Genomic DNA, 20,194 nt, shown 5'->3' with positions numbered 1-20,194 from the left:
AGTGCGACAAGGGAGGTAACTCCCATCTTTCCTGTTTGTAAACAAAAATAAAGATGTATCAAGAGCAGCGAAGTAACGTTCGACAAAGACGAACAGATGAGCAACAAGAACCGGATTCCACAGATGAAAGAGATACTACTACAAATACAGACTCTAAAAGATCGAGCGGGTAAACTGATCAAGCTTTACTAGTAAAGTTATTATGCACTTGGGCTATGACATCGGCTTTTGTGGGTTCAGACCACAATTAATGACCCTTGAAATCATAAATAAATTCAGTGGCATTTAATAGTTGAACTGAAAAGACACAGGAAAGACTTACTGTTTACTACTGGACGACGTTTCAACTTTTATTCACTAATCTTTATCAAGCAATGATGAAATATAAAATATGATGGGACATTTTATAGCCTACCTAATAAAATCAGGTACATGCAACTAATTTTCAAAGAGACCAGGCCCCGAATTCACAAGGCATTCTCAGACTTAACTCTTAACCGGTCTATGTCATTTTGACGACATGACGTCAAGTGGTCATGCTAAATAAAGGCTAAAGTGAAATATTTTGTATGCCTATTTCAAAAGACTATTGCCGGATAATTATACGTGATAGACTCTTGACACCAATATAGGCCTAAATGTATACATGTGTACTAATTTTTGTTTTCTTTATTTCCAGTTGGTGTGAGTTTTTAGCATCAGTTATTCTTGCTGTAATTCTGCTGATTATAATTATAATACTGGTCATCCCTTCTCCAATAGAACCTAAATCTTTCAGGTATAATTATACTACATATCATTCCTTCTCCAATAGAACCTAAAACTTTCATTCCTTCTCCAATAAAACCTAAAGCTTTCATTCCTTCTCCAATAGAACCTAAAACTTTCAGGTATAATTATACTACATATCATTCTTCTCCAATAAAACCTAAAGCTTTCAGGTATAATTATACTACATATCATTCCTTCTCCAATAGAACCTAAAACTTTCATTTCTTCTCCAATAAAACCTAAAGCTTTCAGGTATAATTATACTACATATCATTCCTTCTCCAATAGAACCTAAAACTTTCATTCCTTCTCCAATAAAACCTAAAGCTTTCAGGTATAATTATACTACATATCATTCCTTCTCCAATAGAACCTAAAACTTTCAGGTACATTTGCTTTGAATATTAAGAAATATTCTACTGCCATACGGAAGCTCATTTTAGATATGACAATTTCTAATCTCTGTTGCCAATCAAGGTTTAGGTGGCTGAATGATCTAACGTGTGTGCTTTAGATCATAAGGTATGTCACTGAGTCAAGTGGCATGGGTTCAATCCCCCACTTTTATTAGACAAGGAGGAAGGTCGTATGACTAGCCTCGTAGGTTTTCTCTGGGTCATCCGGTTTCCTTCCACTGCTAAAGACTCCTACACGCAAGCGAATTATTGAAATAATGACCTGGTTTGTGTCGAGTGGACGTTAAACCCTCCTCTCTCTCTCTCTCTCTCCCTCTCTTTCTCTCTCTCTCTCTCCTCTCTCTCTCAGGAAATGAAATCTTAGGAACATTTATAATGAAGTCAAACTAGGTAATATTATTTTGTTTCAGTGTTCAAAAAGCTCCCGAGTTAACAGGGGCATTAACTCCCAACACCAAGTTACGTAGTGCTCAACGTGTGTATATTGGAGAAGTAAATGGACCGGAATCAATATGTGTAGATGGAGGTAAGGTTGTTATATAATTTACATATGTTGATGCACAGGCACAGTTAGTATGATTGAGCCACAGTAGCTCAGTGAGTATGGAAATGAAATGGAGTTTAACATCCTACTGTTCTACTCCGACTTGGATAATGAAGACGGGCATACGCCATACAGTGTGCTATGATGGAAATTGTGTCTGGACAGTGGCGCTATGGCTACTCTTATATTGAATTCCAACTGCCAAGTGGTCTTTTATGTGTATAGCAACTAGACAGCTGTCATTGTCAGGCCCTCCATCCTGTACCACTGACAAGGGGGAACCATGTCAGAAAGTTCCAATGAACTTTCTCAGTCAACCTCCAGACTAGCAAGCTGGCATCCTACCCACTGAGCCACTGTGGCTACCTCACTGAGTATGGTACTGCCTCCTTAACTAGCAGGTTCTGTGTTCCATCCCAGTGCTGGTCAAAAAAGTGGCTCGAGATTTTTTCAGACTGTTTTCCCCATATCGCAAACAAAATGAGTAGCAAACCCATAATTACTGTCTTATGTGGTTATTATTTACCCTTAGACAGCTATATTGTTCAGCTTGGATGGCCATATTAGCGTTTATTATAGATTTGGCAGTCTGAATCTAATCCACTTAATATCTAAGCCATCTGATGACCTAGAAAGGTGATTATAGGCTTGTCATGTGAAAAGATGTCTAAATAATAATAATATATTTAATGTTTAAAGGTAGAAAAACGCCCTGCAATAGGCAGATGTAGCTCTCACATAATTTTTCTTTAATAGTTTTATTGATGTCTATTTTTAGAACATGTATACACTGGAACGATGGATGGTAAAATATTAAACATTCACAAAGGACAAATAACCGTGTTGGCTAAACTTGGTGAACCCCCTTGTGGTAAAGTATTATAGAAATATTGACCAAATAAGATGAAAGCAGTATTCATTAGCATATTTATGCTTGCTTTCATATTCATATTATACCTCTGCTAAAGACCCCTACGTACAACTGAATTATTGAAAAAAAGTTGAACTATATGTTAGTCTCAAAATGAACTAGTTTCTGTCAAGTGGATGTTAAACTCTCTCTCTCTCTCTCTCTCTCTCTCTCTCTCTCTCTCTCTCTCTCTCTCTCCGATTGGATTTCTGATATAAAAATAACAAGAGCCTCAAGTATCTTTATATAGCTTAATATATTATTGTAGGTGGTTTTGAGGATGAACCGACATGTGGACGGCCATTAGGTATGAGACTAGATCACAATGGTTATCTTGTTGTAGCAGACGCATACCTGGGTCTATTTAGAGTTAACGTAGCCACAGGTATGTAATAAAATAATCATTCTGTTTTACAGGTCTTCATTAGATAGATGCTAGTGATCTAAGCTTCCCTCTATCTTGTTGGGGGCTGACCAAGTCGTTTGGACTGAAGGAAAAGGCTTTATTAATATCAAATATGTATACTATCATAGGAGGCCTTAGGATATTTAATTAGGAATATGATATTTAATTAGGAATACACTATGTTATTAGAAAAACAATATTTAATTAGGAATACAATATGTTATTAGGAATACAATATTTAATTAGGAAAACAATATTTAATTAGGAATACAATATTTAATTAGGAATATCACATATCATATTTAATTAGGAATAGCATATTTAATTAGGAATACAATATTATTTCAAACATCCACATCCATATATAAAAATGAGCAGTGAAAGGCCAAATGGAGGGTGTGTGATGATGACAACCCATATTTAATTAGGAATACAATATTATTTCAAACATCCACATCCATATATAAAAATGAGCAGTGAAAGGCCCAGTGGAGGGTGTGTGATGATTACAACCCAGTAACCCCCTTCCAGCCCTTTAATATCAATTAATGTTCCATCGATCAATATAATTTATTATATTTCTTCAGGAGATGTCCATTCTTTGGTTCTTTCAACTCAGATGATTAGTGGAACTCAAGCCAAGTTTTTTAACGATCTAGATATTGCTCAGGATGGTACGATATATTTTACTGATTCCAGTACCAAATGGGGCAGACGACACAATCGCTATGCTATTGTTGAAGCAGACGATACTGGCAGGTAAGAGACACAGGATAACTGTGCATGGTTTGCATTTTTTGCTCAAATTTTTCTCAAAGCTTAAAAATACTTTCCCAGAAAAGTATTTATCGGGTGGTTATTTCCAATAAAAGTATGGCAATTTTAATAATAATAATAATTAATTTTTCATACAGCGATTTACATTAACAAATCCCAAACCGCTGTACATAAAGTTTATAAACATGTAAAAACATTAATTGGTCACTAAACATAAGCCATTTATGTTGAATAATATTTTAGAAAAAGGTATGTTTTTAAAGAGCATTTGAAAGATATTAATTTTGTAGTAACCAGGCAAGGAATTCCATAGGGTTGGTGAAAAAACACTGAACGCACGATCACCATAAGCTCTTGATGGTTTGGGTCGAAGTGGTTAATACAAAAGTTTCACACCGTCAGCACTACAGAGATTTCTCACCGGTGTAGCAACAGAAATCAGCTCAGTGAGATAGAGTGGCGCAGAAGTTGTATGACGGATCAACTTGAAAATTATACAGTTGGTATATGGAAAGTAGAAACATCCAATCTTACTAGAAAAATACTGGTTTTCCTGAAAAACACCCATGGAGTGCATACAGAACAAAAATGTAAGGGTTTGCCTAACCGGCCACCCAACGATTAGGGATGTCTGCTTGTGTGATGTCAAAGTTTGCACGCAGAGATTGTCTGATTTCTCAACCTTAGTGAGTTCTTGATGCATATATTGATAAAGTAGATGGTGAGCTTAAGCGTACAATAGTTTCTGAGATAAAAAACATGGAAAAAAACATGGGCAGTGAATAATCTGAGAATTTAATTAGGCTTCGATATTTTTAATAAATGGACAGCGATTAAAGACAACATCCTATTTCGTTTCGGTTTTATAGTTCAAAATTTCATTTTACTTGTCTTTACTACACTAGGATCTGACAGAGTTGTTATATATCCTGTGTTCTGGATGACGTGAGGGGTTAGCTAATGAAACGGTCTGTTACAGCGAGTTATTGCCGTGAGGTACGCGGAACTGTGGGTAACCCTCTAGAAACATCAACTCTGATTGGTTAATCAAATATCTGACGTCATTGGGTTAAAAGCCGCTTTTATGACCTCTGACGTAACCCTCCACTACAACCGGTCAGATCTTCAAATAGTAGAGGCCATGGAAATATTTAAAAAAAGACGAAATGAAATATAGATCTGTATTTTAATCAGATTGCACAATGGTTGAAAACTAAACTGATTATTGTAGAAATGTAGACTGGTGTACTTGACAAATTCTGTCAAGAAAAAGAAGCGAGAACAACAGAAAAAGTAAAGTGTACCATTTATATAAGGAGAAGCATTAATCAATGGAATTTTAGTTCATCATGTCAGTAAATATTGAACTGAATTGAACCATTTTTGAACTGATATTTCTTTTAAAGAATCAACTTTTACAATATCAATCATGCTGAGTGACTTTAAATAACAACATTGATTATATATTTATTGAATATACATGTATTGATAGGTTATTGAATATATGTATAGATTATTGTATATATTGATAGATTATTGTATATATTGATAGATTATTGTATATATTGATAGATTATTGAATATATTGGTAGAATATTGATTATTGTATATATTTATTGAATATATTGATAGATATTATATATATTTATAGGATATTGAATCTATTTCTAGATTATATTTATAGAATATTGAATATATTTATAGATTATTAAAGTATAATCCTAAAGACAAATCAGTTGAACAGTTAGTCAGTGGTCTGAGTTTTGCTAACGGTGTTCAATTATCGTCTAACGAAGATTTCCTGCTCGTCTGTGAATCAACTAAATATAGAATATGGAAGTAAGTAGGGTTTTATATTTATAATAAAATCTTTAGTCATTCGATGGTGATGCGAGAGCCATGGTGGCTCTGCGTTGGACGAAAAAAGTCATCAGGATTTTTCGATGTGGTTCCTCGTCATTGGTGTAGGACCAAGGGCCTGTCAAGGGAAAACGTATAGTCATTCGGAGGGGTCGAAAAACCGAGGTCCTGTGTACATGTTGGCTTGCTCATAAAAGAACCTTGGAATTCGAAATAAGAGTAGGTCGTAACAAATTTTCCTCATAGCACACTGCATGACGTATGCCCATCTTCAATAGCCCAGTCCGTGCAGAAAAGTAGGAAACTAAACACAAATGTATTTCATTTCATTTCAGGTATCATTTACAAGGATCAAAGCGAGGTGAAATGGAAATATTTGCTGAGAATTTACCTGGTATACCTGACAATATACGACGAACACCGCGAGGTACCTACTGGGTGGGACTAGCCGGGGCTAGGTACGCTGGAAAATTCAGTTTCTTAGATTATGCAGCAGATAAACCATGGTTACGAAAAATAATAACAAAGGTTTGTAGTTAATAAAAAATTTAATTAGTTTTAATTCCATCAACCCCTTTAGGAATGGTTTCGCTGTGAGTTCAAGGCAGTGTTGGGATTTCAACATTTTTCTTGTCGGACATTTTTTACCAAAAATAAAGGGGCATAACTCCTGTCGTTATTTAAGCAGGTGGTTTCAGACCAGTTGATACAGGGTTTTACAGTAAACTCAATCACAGTCGATACAGGGTTTTCCTGTAAACTCGATCAGAGCTTATACATCAATCACAGTTGATTCAAGGAAATGAAATGGGATTTAACGTCCTACTGTTTTGCTCCGAACTGGGCTAATGAAGACGGGCATACGCCATACAGTGTGCTATGAGGGAAATTTTGCCCGGACAGCGGCACTTCAGCCTACTCTTATATCGAATTCCAACAGTCAAGGGATCTTTTACGTGCACGCCAATGTGTACACGAGACCTCGTTTTTTTGTCTCATCCGAATGACTAGACAGCTGTCCTTGTCAGGCCCTCCGTCCTGCATCACTGACAAGGGGGAACCACGCCGGAAAATCTAGATGAACTTTCTCGGCCAATGCAGGGATCGAACACCCGACCTCCAGACTAGCGAGCCAGCGTCTTACCCACTTAGCAGGGCTTGCCAAGAGACGCGAGCAGTTGCTCGCGCTCGCGCTGTGCTCGCGTAAATCTACATTTACGCGAGCGGTTCGTTGCTCGCGTAAAATTTTAAGAAAAACCTGTAAAAATAATCAAAATATTGATAAGTTTATTGCCGAAACTAACCCGACAGTGTCAATAACGTCATAAATTGGTCTGTCAAACTGAGATTCACCCAGCTGCACGCGGCATTTCCTCCTTAAATTTGATTGGCTAATGAAGTTGCTCACCACTCGTGTTACTAAAAATACACTTGAGACCTGAACATCATGACTGGTTTTCCCACGAACACCAGTAACAAACGCGTGATAATCGAGTCTAAAGTAAAGAATGTTTACATCCGGCATTTGGCATTCACGCTAAATAAACACGTTTCAAACTAATATTTATCGGTATTTCTTATTTTATCAGAACTTCGGTTTTTATTCCATTGTGCAGTCGTATAATTTTAAATCTAAGCGTAATAATGGCCAAAGGAAACCCGATTGCCCTATCTACATTGATGTATCCACATTTATGTCGTGGGGTGAAGAAATCCATACGGTGATTGGTTTTAAAGAAGAGTCGTATGACTATGACTGTCAAAAACAGAAAGCGATGGTCACACATGTTTACTGCAAAGCCAGGAATAGCCATTTCATATGATTTTAAATTGAAACAATGTTACAAAATGTGTGCTCACGGAAACAACATTTTGCGTGAGCAATTTTTATTGCTCGCCTTGCTCGCCCAAGCCTAAATTTGCGTGAGCAGTCATCTGCTCGCCATCAATTTATTAGTGGCCAGCCCTGCTTAGCCACGTGATCCCCCACAGTTGATACAAGGTGTTACAGTAAAATTGATCACAGTTGATACAGGGTTTTACGGTAACCTCAGTCACTGTTGATAAGCGAATTATTGAAATGAAATTGAATCATGTGTTAGTTCCGAAATAACCAAGTTTGTGTGGAATGGACGTTACACCCCATTTCTCTCTCTCTCTCCCCCATTCATAGTGACAAGGAGTAGGGTCGCCTGTCCAACCTCGTGGGTTTTCTCCGGGTCCTCCGGTTTCCTCCCACTGCCAAAGACCCCTACGTGCAAGCGAATTATGTAAATAAAATTAAACCATATGTTAGTCCCGAAATGACCTAGTTTGTGTCGAAAGGACGTTACATCCCATTTCTCTCTCTCTCCTATTCTATTTAGTTTTCATAGATTATCTCCCTTGAAGATTAATGTTCTCACTGATTGTTTATGTTTTTATTTGTGAATATCATAGTTATAATAAGTACATTGTTTATTCTGTATTTCAGATTGTTTCACAGGAAACGTTAATTAAATTCGTGCCCAAATATGGTCTTCTGCTTGAATTGAATAATCAAGGGGAGATAATCCGTAGTTTTCATGATCCTACTGGAGAGAAAGTGCCTGCTATTAGTGAAGCTGAAGAAAAGGATGGAGTTGTCTACCTTGGGTCGTATAATTTACCGTATATGAGTAAATTAAACCTGCAGGGTTTATAGTTGGCCTCTTTTTCAATCTGATTAAAAAAAAGGGCCCTTATTCACGAAAACTTAAACTAAGTTACAACCTAAATTTTAAGAAATACTGCAACTTCATTGGATATATGCAAATTGATTTTACTGGTCAGCCAATGGAATTGCAGTATTTCTTAAAATTTTGATTGTATCTTAGTTTAAGTTTTCGTGAATAAGGGCCCAGATCTATATTTCGTTTCGTTTTTTTTATACTTTCGATGGCCTACACTACATGAAGATCTGACAAGTTATAGCGATAGATCACGTCAGGGGTCAAAAGACCGACTTATGACCCTTTTAACGACAGTTATTTGATTAACCAATCAGCATTGATGTTACTAGTGGATTACCCACAGTTCCGTGAAAAACACGCCTAAAGCTCGCCGTAACAGACCGTTTCATTGGCTTATCCCTGACGCCATTCAGAACACGAGTTAAATAACAACTCTTCCAGATCCCAGTGTAGTAAAGACAAGTAAAACGAAATTTTGAACTATAAAAACGAAACGAAATAAGATCTGTGTTTTAACCAGATTGCCTCTTGTTAAACTTGAGCTATCACTTTAGTAATCAGTATAAACAAATTTCATTTGACAGGATTTTAATATGTGTGGCCCGTGACAGCAAAATGAGCCAAAAGTCATTGAATATGATAAATGAACAAAAAATGTCGAAATAAACTAAAAATATCATGAGAAAGATATTTTTATACGACCACATTTCGTTGCTCCAGAGGTTATAGGGTAGAACTAGAAAGGGTTGTTACTCGTAATCAGTTTTTAATGTGTTGTAATGTGATGTAACTGACTTGCGACTCATTTACTATGACTGGTCACATATGGTTCAATCAGGGAATGTTTAAAAAAAGTTTTCAATATTGGAATCCCATTTGTTGATGCATTGCTAAAGTCTAGCACACTCAGATAATTTTGTGGGGTTGGATGGCTGAATGGTTAGCGTGCGCGTGCTGTGTCATAAAGTCTGTCATTGAGTCGACTGGCGTGGTTTCGAATCCCCGGTTGTACGTGACAAGGAGTAGGGTTGCCTGTCCAACCTCGTGGGTTTTCTCTGGGTCCTCCGGTTTCCTCCCACTGCTAAAGACCCCTACGCGCAAGCGAATTATTGAAATAAAATTAAACCATGTTAGTCCCGAAATGACCTAGTTTGTGTTGAGTGGACGTTAAACCCCATTTCTCTCTCTCTCTCTCCCAGACGATTTTATTAGGCATTTCTTTAAATGCTTTTTAATTACCCCCATATTCTTAGAACAAAAATTCTTGCAACGGCAATAGATATTGAGTTGCTAAATTTTTCTAACTTGTTGGATGTTTCTGTCAAAGAATTACTTGTTGCTCTGAAATCATACATCAATGCGACAGCTACCAATATCGAATGGGTCCATTTTGTTGTTGGACCAATCAGAGCATATATATATTACCATGTGATTTTATAAAATGACAGCTGCAATCTGATTACAATACAGATCTATTTTTCATTTCGTTTTTTATACTTTCGATGGCCTTAACTACATGAAGATCTGACTAGTTGTAGTGCAAGGTCACGTCAGGGGTCAAACGAGCAGCTTTTGACCTTGTGACATCAGACATTTGATTAATCAATCAACATTGCTATTTCTAGTAGGTTACCCCCACAGTTCTGTGCACCTCACACTCAAAGCTCCCTGTAACAGATCATATCATTGGCTAATCCCTCACATATCCAGAATGCAACTCTTCCAGACCCTAGTGTAGTAAAGACAAGTAAAATGAAATTTTGAACTACAAAAATCAAAATAGAATCTGTGTTTTGATCAGATTGCGTCAGTGAAAACAGAGACTGCAACCCGAGAACGGTTGCCTGCTATGTGGCAAGAACCAATCCCAATTTGGTCAATTTTTTTGTTAGACCAATCAGAGAATCTGTATTACCACACACTTCACAACATGCCCGATTGCCTAACAATTACTCATTGCTTCAGTAAACAAAAAAAAAATGTTCACTAGGCTTTACATTCAGAGTGGGGCTCCGGGCCTGACTAGAATCGCGTGGCCTCTAACGAGACGAAATGATTATTTCATATCCTTTTGAATGGCACACATGTGTAACACACAATTGAACGATTTGCAATACAAGAATAATTACATATTGTAACATGCTTAAGGGTGAATCTTGCATTTTGATTGGTCAATTAGACACTGTCATTTGGACAATCACACCCCTCTGTTTTAGTAATTTTTTTTAAAATGCTAAAATAGCATGTTACAATGTCGATAAACACTACCTGCGAAACAGGAAGTGTTTATCACTTAAATATCTGATCAAATACGAAATCTGTTCAGTTCCGAATGGCATACAATGCACGGAAATTGCATATAACAGCGGTTACCGTAAAACTTTCATCTGGAATTTGAATTTTTTCTCATTTTGCCATGAACTGCGGGGCCCCCTAAATCGCAGGGCCCCTCAGGCCCATGCCTAAGCTGGGCTTTGCATTCAGGTGTAAATATTATGGTTATCATAAAGTTTAATATATGTTGATGTAACTAGGCTAGTTGAGTGTTTTAATAATTGAAGTTATTTTGTGTATGATGTTTGAATATAAAATTGATAAATTAGTTTCTGAAAATGTTTAAAATTAAAATTGTTGAAGGTTTGGCATGAAGATGATTGCTTTTAGTTCAATACAATCATTTCAATAGAAATTTATTTGTGCAATGGTTGATGTTCTTATCGCAAATAATCTCTTGGTTTCAAACAATGTACATTTATATGTTGTCTTTGTGAGGAGGTTGAATTGTGGTGCCTTTGTATAAAGGTTGAACGATTGTATAATTTCAAATTTAAGATGTTTGAACCATTAAGCAAGACTTATGTCGACCTTGCAAGTGAAAGCAGCTGGGAGCAACTGGCATCAACTGAACGCAACTGAGAAAAGTCAACCTAAGCGCATCTTACAACTCAAAGCAACCACTTGCCTATGTTTAACTTTCTGCAACTCGCTTAAACTAGCGGCAACTATTTGCTGTCAACATGAGCGCTCTTATTACTGGCGTCAATTTGTTTCCATAGATATAACATCACAAGATAAGTGACATGAGTTATGTGACTTTATAAAAAGGCAACATGAAAGTGAACAAAGGCATCCACTTTTCAAATGTCGATGATGATGTCGACAATAGTGCAGTAATAGAATTGTGGTAAGACTGACCATGCCTTTGGGGTCCGTGTTCTTAGGTATTCACCATTTTGAAGATTGCTATCAGTTCCGAGTCAACCTGAGTGCTCTGAATTCAGTTCCTCTCAGTTGCTGATTCGATCGACATAAGCAAACTTGCAAGTGGTAAAGTTGACATAAGCCCCGCTTAAAACATATTTTAGTTAAATTTCAACTTTTAAGTGTCATTTAAATTTTCTACTATTATTATTTGACATCTGAATCATGTTGGTGAATGCTAGGAAATATGAGTATTTGATGTATATATACCCATATAATATTTACTTATATGAATTATAAATAATTTTCCTGTTTCAGTATTTCTAACCCAGCACCATAAATATGCAACTTAAGTAGCGCTTGGGAACAGTTCCTGATCCAATAATAATGTGAATAATTGTTTAGATTAAAAGTAATTGTTTAGATTAATAGTAATACTAATAATTGCATAGCTTAAGAATAATATAAACAATTGTTCAGATTAATAATAAGAACAAATGTTTAGATTTAGAATAATGTGAACAATTGTTTAGATTTAGAATAATTGTTCAGATTAAGATTAATAATAATTGTTCAGATTAATAATAATAATAATAAGAAGAAGAAGAAGAAGAAGAAGAAGAAGAAGAAGAAGAAGAACAACAAATGTTTAGATTAAAAATAATGTGAATAAATGTTTGGATTAAAAATAATGTGAATAAATGTTTGGATTCAGAATAATGTGAATAAATGTTTAGATAAAAAATAACATGAATAATTTTCTAGATTAAGAATTATATGAACAGCTATTTAGATTATGATAATAATTGTCTAGATTAAGAATTATATGAACAGCTGTTTAGATTACGATAATAATTGTCTAGATTAAGAATTATATGAACAGCTGTTTAGATTACGATAATAATTGTCTAGATTAAGAATTATATGAACAGCTGTTTAGATTACGATAATAATTGTCTAGATTAAGAATTATATGAACAGCTGTTTAGATTATGATAATAATTGTCTAGATTAAGAATTATATAGACAGCTGTTTAGATTACGATAACAGTTGTCTACATTAAGAATTATATGAACAGCTGTTTAGATTATGATAATAATACGAATAATTGTTTAGATTAAGAATAATTGGTTAGATTTGAAAAAATAAGAATAATTGAATATGTATTTAGATTATGAATAATATGAATATATTATTTAAATAATTGTTTAGATGGAGAATAAAAGAACAACAAATGAATTGTTTATTAGTGGTATTGGTTTAGAATTGGATGTATTTAATGTATAATTGTTACTGTTTTATTTGGGCTGATATTCCCAGTTATATTGTGTTCAAATGGCTTTAAATAATAAAAAAATAATTTTCTTTTTTTATGTATTGTTCTTAGTACTTGGGATAGGCAAGGCATGGATTTCTTGGTTGTGGGGGTGGGTTTGGGTGGCCGAATGGTTATAACACACACTTTAGATTTAAGGTATGTCAAGGAGAAGGGTCGCCTGTCCAACCTGATGGGTTTTCTCCAGGTCCTCTGGGTTCCTCTGACTGCGAAAGACCTGTATGCAAAAGCAAATTATTGAAATAAAATTGAACCATATGTTAGTCCCGAAATGACCTAATATGTCAAGTGGATGTTAAACCCCATGTCTCTCTCTCACTCTCTGATTCCCCGGTTTTATGTGACGAGGAGTAGGGTCGCCTGTCCAACCTCATGGGTTTCCTCCCACTGCAAGCAAATTATTGAAATAAAATCCGAAATGACCTGGTTTGTGTTCAGTCCAGTTAAGCCACCCCCTCCCTCCCTCCCTCTCTCTCTCTCTCTCTCTCTCTCTCTCTTTCTCTCTTGGTTGTCAACCTCCTACTATTCTGCACCATCCTGTCTAAAGAATATGGGTTTATTTATTATAGGTGTTGCATAATAAATTCTTTAAATTATATCTTTTATTAAAGACATCTTTCTTGGCTTTAGAAAATCCAGTTAAAAATCTCAACAGTTCGCCACTGGGATGTATAAAATGCTCTTCAGATCCCATGCAACCTTTGATTTGCCTATATATGGCAGCTACAAACCACACTGGGGTGCCAGAATAATAATAGAAACTATGCCAGATATCACGATTCCACTTATAAAAGATGATGAACAAGGTTTGTTGATGGGAAAATCATTGTGAAGTCCAGACAGGTTCCCATACCATGACATGAATATGAAATGGACTTTAACGTCTTGCTATACAGTACCAACTGGGCTAATAAAGACGGAACCCATTCTATCTATACTGAAAGAATTTGGGATATGTTAAATAATGCTACGTTTCCACTGTCGTGCGATGCGTTACGATAGGATTGTCTCTAATGAGTCCACGATCTTGTACGAGCAGATACATTCGGATATGTTTCAATACTATTAACACGATTGCTACGACTGACCTCAAGATATGATAAGACCTGATAGGATCACCACGATTACTCCACGATTAAAACCACGATTGTTACGACTGGCCACAATATATGACAAGACCTGATAGGATCACCACGATTACTTCACGATTAAAACCACGATTGTTACGACTGGCCACAATATATGACAAGACCTGATAAGATCCCCACGATCACTCTATGATTAAAACCACGATTTCAATCATAGCCCGAATCGTGACAGTGGGAACATAGCATAAGACAAAATTTATGTAACAAAGCCCATACAGTATACAATTATATAAATCATATTTAGTGCAAACTTTCCGGCGTGTTTCTCCCTTGTCAGTGACCTGGCAAGGGACAATGTAAAGTCTTTCGGATAGGACGGAAAAACGAGGTCCTGGGTACACAAGTTGGAATTCAATATAAGAATAGGACGTAGTGCCCCTGTCCGGGAAACATGTCCCTTATAGCACACTGAATGGCGTATGCCCGTCTTCTATAGCCCTTTAAGATACCACAATCAAGATATATCACCACCGAACGATGGTGACAAACATCTGACGATGGCAAGACACTCTGAACTTCAGATGGTCATCATCAGATACTCCCTTCTGAGACAATTAAAAATTTAATGGTGAGCAAACATTTTGATGTCCATAAAGATGTCTGGTGATGGTTAGTCAATCTGTATTCTCAACACCACCACCAAGGGATAGATGGAGAAGAGTGTGCTGGGCTAGGGGTCTCTAAAGAAGTTAATTGGCCCACATACTTTTGGCACACTCATAGCCAGTCGGGACAAGGGGTGTAGTTTCCCTCCAACAAATGATTTGACCCCTCCCCCCTTCCGAAAAAAGAAGTTGCCGATCATAGTTCCAAAATGTTCATTGTTCAGAGTGCGCTAGAGAAAGATTTTCTGGGCTGTCGTTTTGGTCTCACTCTTCTCTATAGTGCTATACATGGACCTAAATGGGCAGAAATATTGTCCCGGGGCTTCCGTTTTATATACTTCTGGGGTGATTCCCAGATCTCACACCAAACTTGACATTGTCTCCACCCTGGAATCTCCCCTGTTATTATTCCTGCAGAAACAATGTGTTTTTTCCAGTTGAGCGTGGCGCAAAAACTGCAATTCCATTCACTTAGCCCCGTGTGCAACACCCGCCACAAATTCTTTAAAGATCAGGTCCTAATAGTTTCACAAAGCATTCTCAGCCTTAAGTTAAGAATTTACTCAAAATTGTTTGCCTAATTATTTTAACTAAAATATAGCCCTTTATAAAACTTTTGTTGTTGTAATCTATCAAATACACCAGTTTCACAAAACAGTCTCAGGCTTAAAGATACATTATTGGAGATGAGATAAAGAGCTGGAAGTTCTCACTATAATAGTTAAATCTAAAGATAGACCAGAGCAATAGCAATTGGCAATGTACCGGTATATTTAAGTTCGAGAATGTTTCGTGAAACCGGGACCTAGGTGTTCATGTTGGCGCAAAGTCTTAGATTAATGTAATTCAATACATTCATATTTCAAATACTAAAAAAAAGTTCGGCAATATCTACGGTATCTTTTTTTTTCTTTTCGAACATTTGAATATTTGAGTTTGAAGTTGGGAATCTGCAAGTCACGTGAGGACATAAGGCACGTGGTTCAATCTGGCAAGTCAAGATGGCGGTGTTATTGAAGTTGTGTCAGAAAGTTGTCATTGGAGACATTTCGGATTTCTTGGTTGTTATTTAATTGTTAGTCTATGAGTAAGTGCAATGATGTCAAAGGGTAACGTTTTTATATCTTTACTGTGTATTATTTTTATGATAAATTCTTTCATCTTGATCTCAGGTAGGCAGAGTTTGTCAATTTTGTCTTGTTGAAAATGTCAACAACAGAATTTTATTTATAAATTCATTAGATCTACTTACTTTACGGGGTAGCAAATTAACGTTTTTGCTTTCAGATTTTAAGAGAAAAATTTGAAAACAGCCCCTGAAGTTGAAAACAGCCCCTGAAGTCAAACATCAGATTTCATTGTTCTGCTTGAATTATTGATCAAAATCTGACAGAATATTCTCAGGGGGAGACCACTCCCCCCTTCAGGCTGCTCAGTGTTATAGCCACTGCCCCTAAGGTTCACAAAAATTTAATAACAAATTCAGTAACAATCATATATGACATGAACTTTATGTCAACTCGAATAAAACAGGCAAAATAACGAGCCGCGAACAACTATATATAGGCAATACGATCTATCTATGTTCTACTGGGGCGTTCAGTGTACTATAGCCAATATTTTGTTGACATTCACTGTCGATGGGATTATGGATGGTGCCCTAGATTTGTATCCCCCTCTTAATCTCAGCTTCTTGATCCGCTACTGCATAAATATATATTTTCTGAGTTAAAAATTTCAGTCATAATTGTGCATTTTTCATCTGATTTTTTCAACTGCCCATTCATAAACTCGCTCAAAATAAACGTAATTTGACTGAATATTCAATACATATTCAATTTTCATTATCTATTTTTGACCTTTTTCTCTAATTTTTCATAATGCCTGTTTAAGTCAGTGCCATTTATAAATAAGAATAGGTGAGTTAACAGCTTGTAATAGCCAACAGGTGCATGATTCTTATAAAGGTGGAATAATCAATCATTATTATATCTTTTATAATATTATCAATCTACAATTGTTCATTGATTGATATGCAGTTTGCCTAGAATTTTCTTTTATTGTAAAATACAATTGTGGCTAAACTCTTTATCTGCTCTCTTACTGTAGTATGTACAATCAAGGTTAGTTTTAGATTTTATTGTAAAATCAGGGTTAATTTTAGATATTATTAGATATTATTATGAAAATCATTCTATGGATAAACAAGTAAAACAGGTACATGGAGAACAGGTACTAGTGTATTTTAAGGCGACGTTTCGAAGAGTTGTTATCAAGCTAATAAAGGTAAAGTAGTTTGGCTCTTACAGTCTTAACACAAGGTACAATTTTATGGATACACAATTACTGAGTTTAATACTAAGCGACGTTTTGACGAGGATCCCCTCTCGTCTTTATCAAGCAAATGATGTACAGGTATGTGAATAGTAGGCAAATATATACACAGTGCTGGATTAACCATAAGGCAAATAAGGCACGTGCCTAGGGCCAGCCAAAAATCCAGGCCACAAAAATAATAAAGTAAAACTTTTTTGATAATTATCAGGTGGTGACAAAAATGCTTGCCTTTATTTTTATGTAAATAAATTGCATCCTTCTTCATCTACGCGTTTGTCGTAATCTAGCTAGGCAGTGAATGGGAATATGTAGGCTACTTATAGTAAATACAGTACTGTCAATGTTCTGAATTTGTTTGTAATAAATTTTCTGTTGCTAAATTTAACTTAATTCCTTTTGTCAATGAGCCCAACATATCTGTATTTTCAGGCCACCTATCAAAATGTGCCTTAGGGCCAGCAGAGCCTTACTCCTGCACTGTATATACAGAATATGCAACAAAAATAAGAATCAAATACAATTAAATCTTAACACCTTTGGTTAGGGGCCATTTAAACAAAACCTACACAACAGAAACTCTTACAGGGATTAAAAAAGGAGAATCCTATTATTTATAAAGATAAATGTATTAACACTATTAATGGGAAACCAATTAACCTGAGCTATAGATAAACAAAAATATAAAGAGAAGTGTGTATGTATGGGAGTATGAGTGAACAAGAGTGATGCTGATGCAGTTGTAAACAACAACCTCCTTAATGAGTGTGGGGGTTTGGATGGCCGAATGGTTAGCATGTGCGCGCTGTATCATAAGTGTGTTATTGATCAAATGGCATGGTTTCGATTCCCTGAAATGGAGTAGGGTCGCCTGTCCAACCTTGTGGGTTTTCTCTGGGTCCTCCGGTTTCCTCCCACTGCTAAAGATCCCTACGCGCAAGCGAATTATTGAAATAATATTGAACCATATGTTAGTCCCAAAATGACCTAGTTTGTGTCAAGTGGAGGTTAAAGCCTACTCTTATATCGAATTCCAACTGCCAAGGGATCTTTTACGTGCACGCCAATGTGTACACGGGACCTCGGTTTTTCGTCCCATCCGAACAACTAGGCAGCTGTCCTTGTCAGGCCCTCCGTTCTGCATCACTGACAAGGGGAAACCAGGCCGGAAAATCGAGATGAACTTTCTCGGCCAATGCAGGGATCGAACACCCGACCTCCAGCCTAGCGAGCCAGCGCCTTACCCACTTAGCCACGTGATCCCCTACCTGTTTTAATAATATTGATCAACCACAGTTTTTATGTAACCCACTGGCTGTAAAATACATTACAATGTGTGAGTGAAGTTAAACTCTCTCTCTCTCCCTCTCTCTCTCTGTTTGTCATCTCATCCAAACAACTATATAGATACTGTTCCTGAGCAGACCCTCCATCCCGCACCACTCATACTTCTTAAAATGATCAGTGTACTGGATAAATAAATTATAAAGATACAAAATGTTTAGGTCTATATACAATCCTTGTATCATGATTTTTATAATCTCTTGGTCAGGTCAGTGCAGTGTGCTAGGAGGAACATTTTGCCCAGACAGTAGCGCTACAACCTATTCTTTTGTTGAATTCCAACTGTTAAAATAGTCAGTGTATGAGACAAGTAAGTCAGTGTACCATGTTAATAGATAAACTATCTTTGTCTTTGTCATCCCATCCAAACGACTAGACACTGTTACAGTTCCTTACTGTTAAAATGGTCAGTGTACTAGATGAGTAAATACATATAAAGATATAAAATGTTTAGTATATTATGTTTATAGATGAACTTCAACTATCTTTATCGTCCCATTCAAACAACTAGACATTGTTACTGTTCTTTACTGGTACTTGTTAAAATGGTCATTGTACTAGATAAGTAAATAAAGATATAAAATGTTTAGTATACTATCTCTGTATCATGTTAAAAGATAAACTTTGACTATCTTTATCTCATTAACAACAAACATGATCAAATTACTGTCTCATGTCCTTAAATATATCACCCAACTTTATATACACTGGTCTATATTCACTAGCAGGTACTTGTTCTATATCACAGAATTTACTATACAATATGCACTGGCTTATATTAAAGGTAATCATTTATTGGTGGGGTATAATATTGAAAATTGTTTTTTTGAGAGGGAGAGAGATTATTATTGCTACAATTCACATTGTCTATAGAGTTTGAGGAGAGAGAAAGAGATGGGTTTTAAGGTCCACACTACACAAACTAGGTCATTTCGGGACTAACATATGGTTCAATTTTATTTCAATAATTCGCTTGCGCGTAGGGGTCTTTAGCAGTGGGAGGAAAATGAAGGACCCAGAGAAAACCCACGATGTCTGTATTCATCAACAGGTAGATAATTTACCTGATATAATTAGTATACAACATGTTTGTAAGTAAGTTATTAAAGGTAATGATTTAATTGTGTATATTTTTAAGTTGGTGTATAATATAATATTGAAATTTGTTTTTCTTCTAAAGAATACTGGCTTATAAACAGGTTATAGTTTAAATGAAATAATTTATCATCAGTTATATTTTAGTACCAACATACAAGAAAACCTATTTAAACAATATAAAGACAGTTTGATATTGGTGTATATTCACTAACAGGTGCTTGCATAGTATAAAACATGTTGGTTTGTTTAAATCAAATAATTTATACAAGAAAACCTATTTAAACTATATATATAGGTGTATATTCACTAACAGGTGCTTGTATATAGTATACAACAACATGTTGGTTTGTTTAAATCAAATAATTTATACAAGAAAACCTATTTAAACTATATATATAGGTATATATTCACTAACAGGTGCTTGTTTATTGTATACAACAACATGTTGGTTTGTTTGTAAGTAGAATTTAATCTAATATAAGTTGTAACATGTCCGTAAGTGGTTGTGTGGGTCTGAATATGAAAGGTACATAAACAACAAAAAGAAAGTTTGTTGTGATTTAACATGACTCCAGGACTTTAAGTGTACAATACGGGATTGAAGAAAACGGCTCGAGGACTCTTGGTGTGTAATATATGGGATTGAAGAAAATGTTTTATAGAATACAAGAAAAGTTATTTATACAATTAAGATTTAACATGTGTGTTCACCAACAGAATATTTTGCGATAA

At 35.8% G+C, this 20,194-nt stretch overlaps 1 protein-coding gene across 1 annotated transcript; it reads left to right on the top strand.

The window, feature by feature from the left end:
- LOC126821026 (adipocyte plasma membrane-associated protein) lies at nt 1-12,966 on the top strand. The gene is made up of 9 exons (XM_050549280.2): nt 1-169; nt 680-778; nt 1,598-1,713; nt 2,510-2,602; nt 2,910-3,026; nt 3,635-3,806; nt 5,529-5,663; nt 6,020-6,212; nt 8,158-12,966. Exons 1-9 carry the CDS (start codon nt 54-56, stop codon nt 8,365-8,367), a joined length of 1,251 nt encoding a protein of 416 aa, XP_050405237.2. The 5' UTR covers nt 1-53; the 3' UTR covers nt 8,368-12,966.
- Nucleotides 12,967-20,194: the final 7,228 nt, after the last annotated feature.

Source organism: Patella vulgata, chromosome 5 (genome assembly GCF_932274485.2).
Source record: "Patella vulgata chromosome 5, xgPatVulg1.2, whole genome shotgun sequence".
Taxonomy (NCBI): domain Eukaryota; kingdom Metazoa; phylum Mollusca; class Gastropoda; family Patellidae; genus Patella; species Patella vulgata.
Note: the sequence above shows the minus strand (reverse complement) of the source record. Positions and strands in the feature narration are given on the sequence as shown.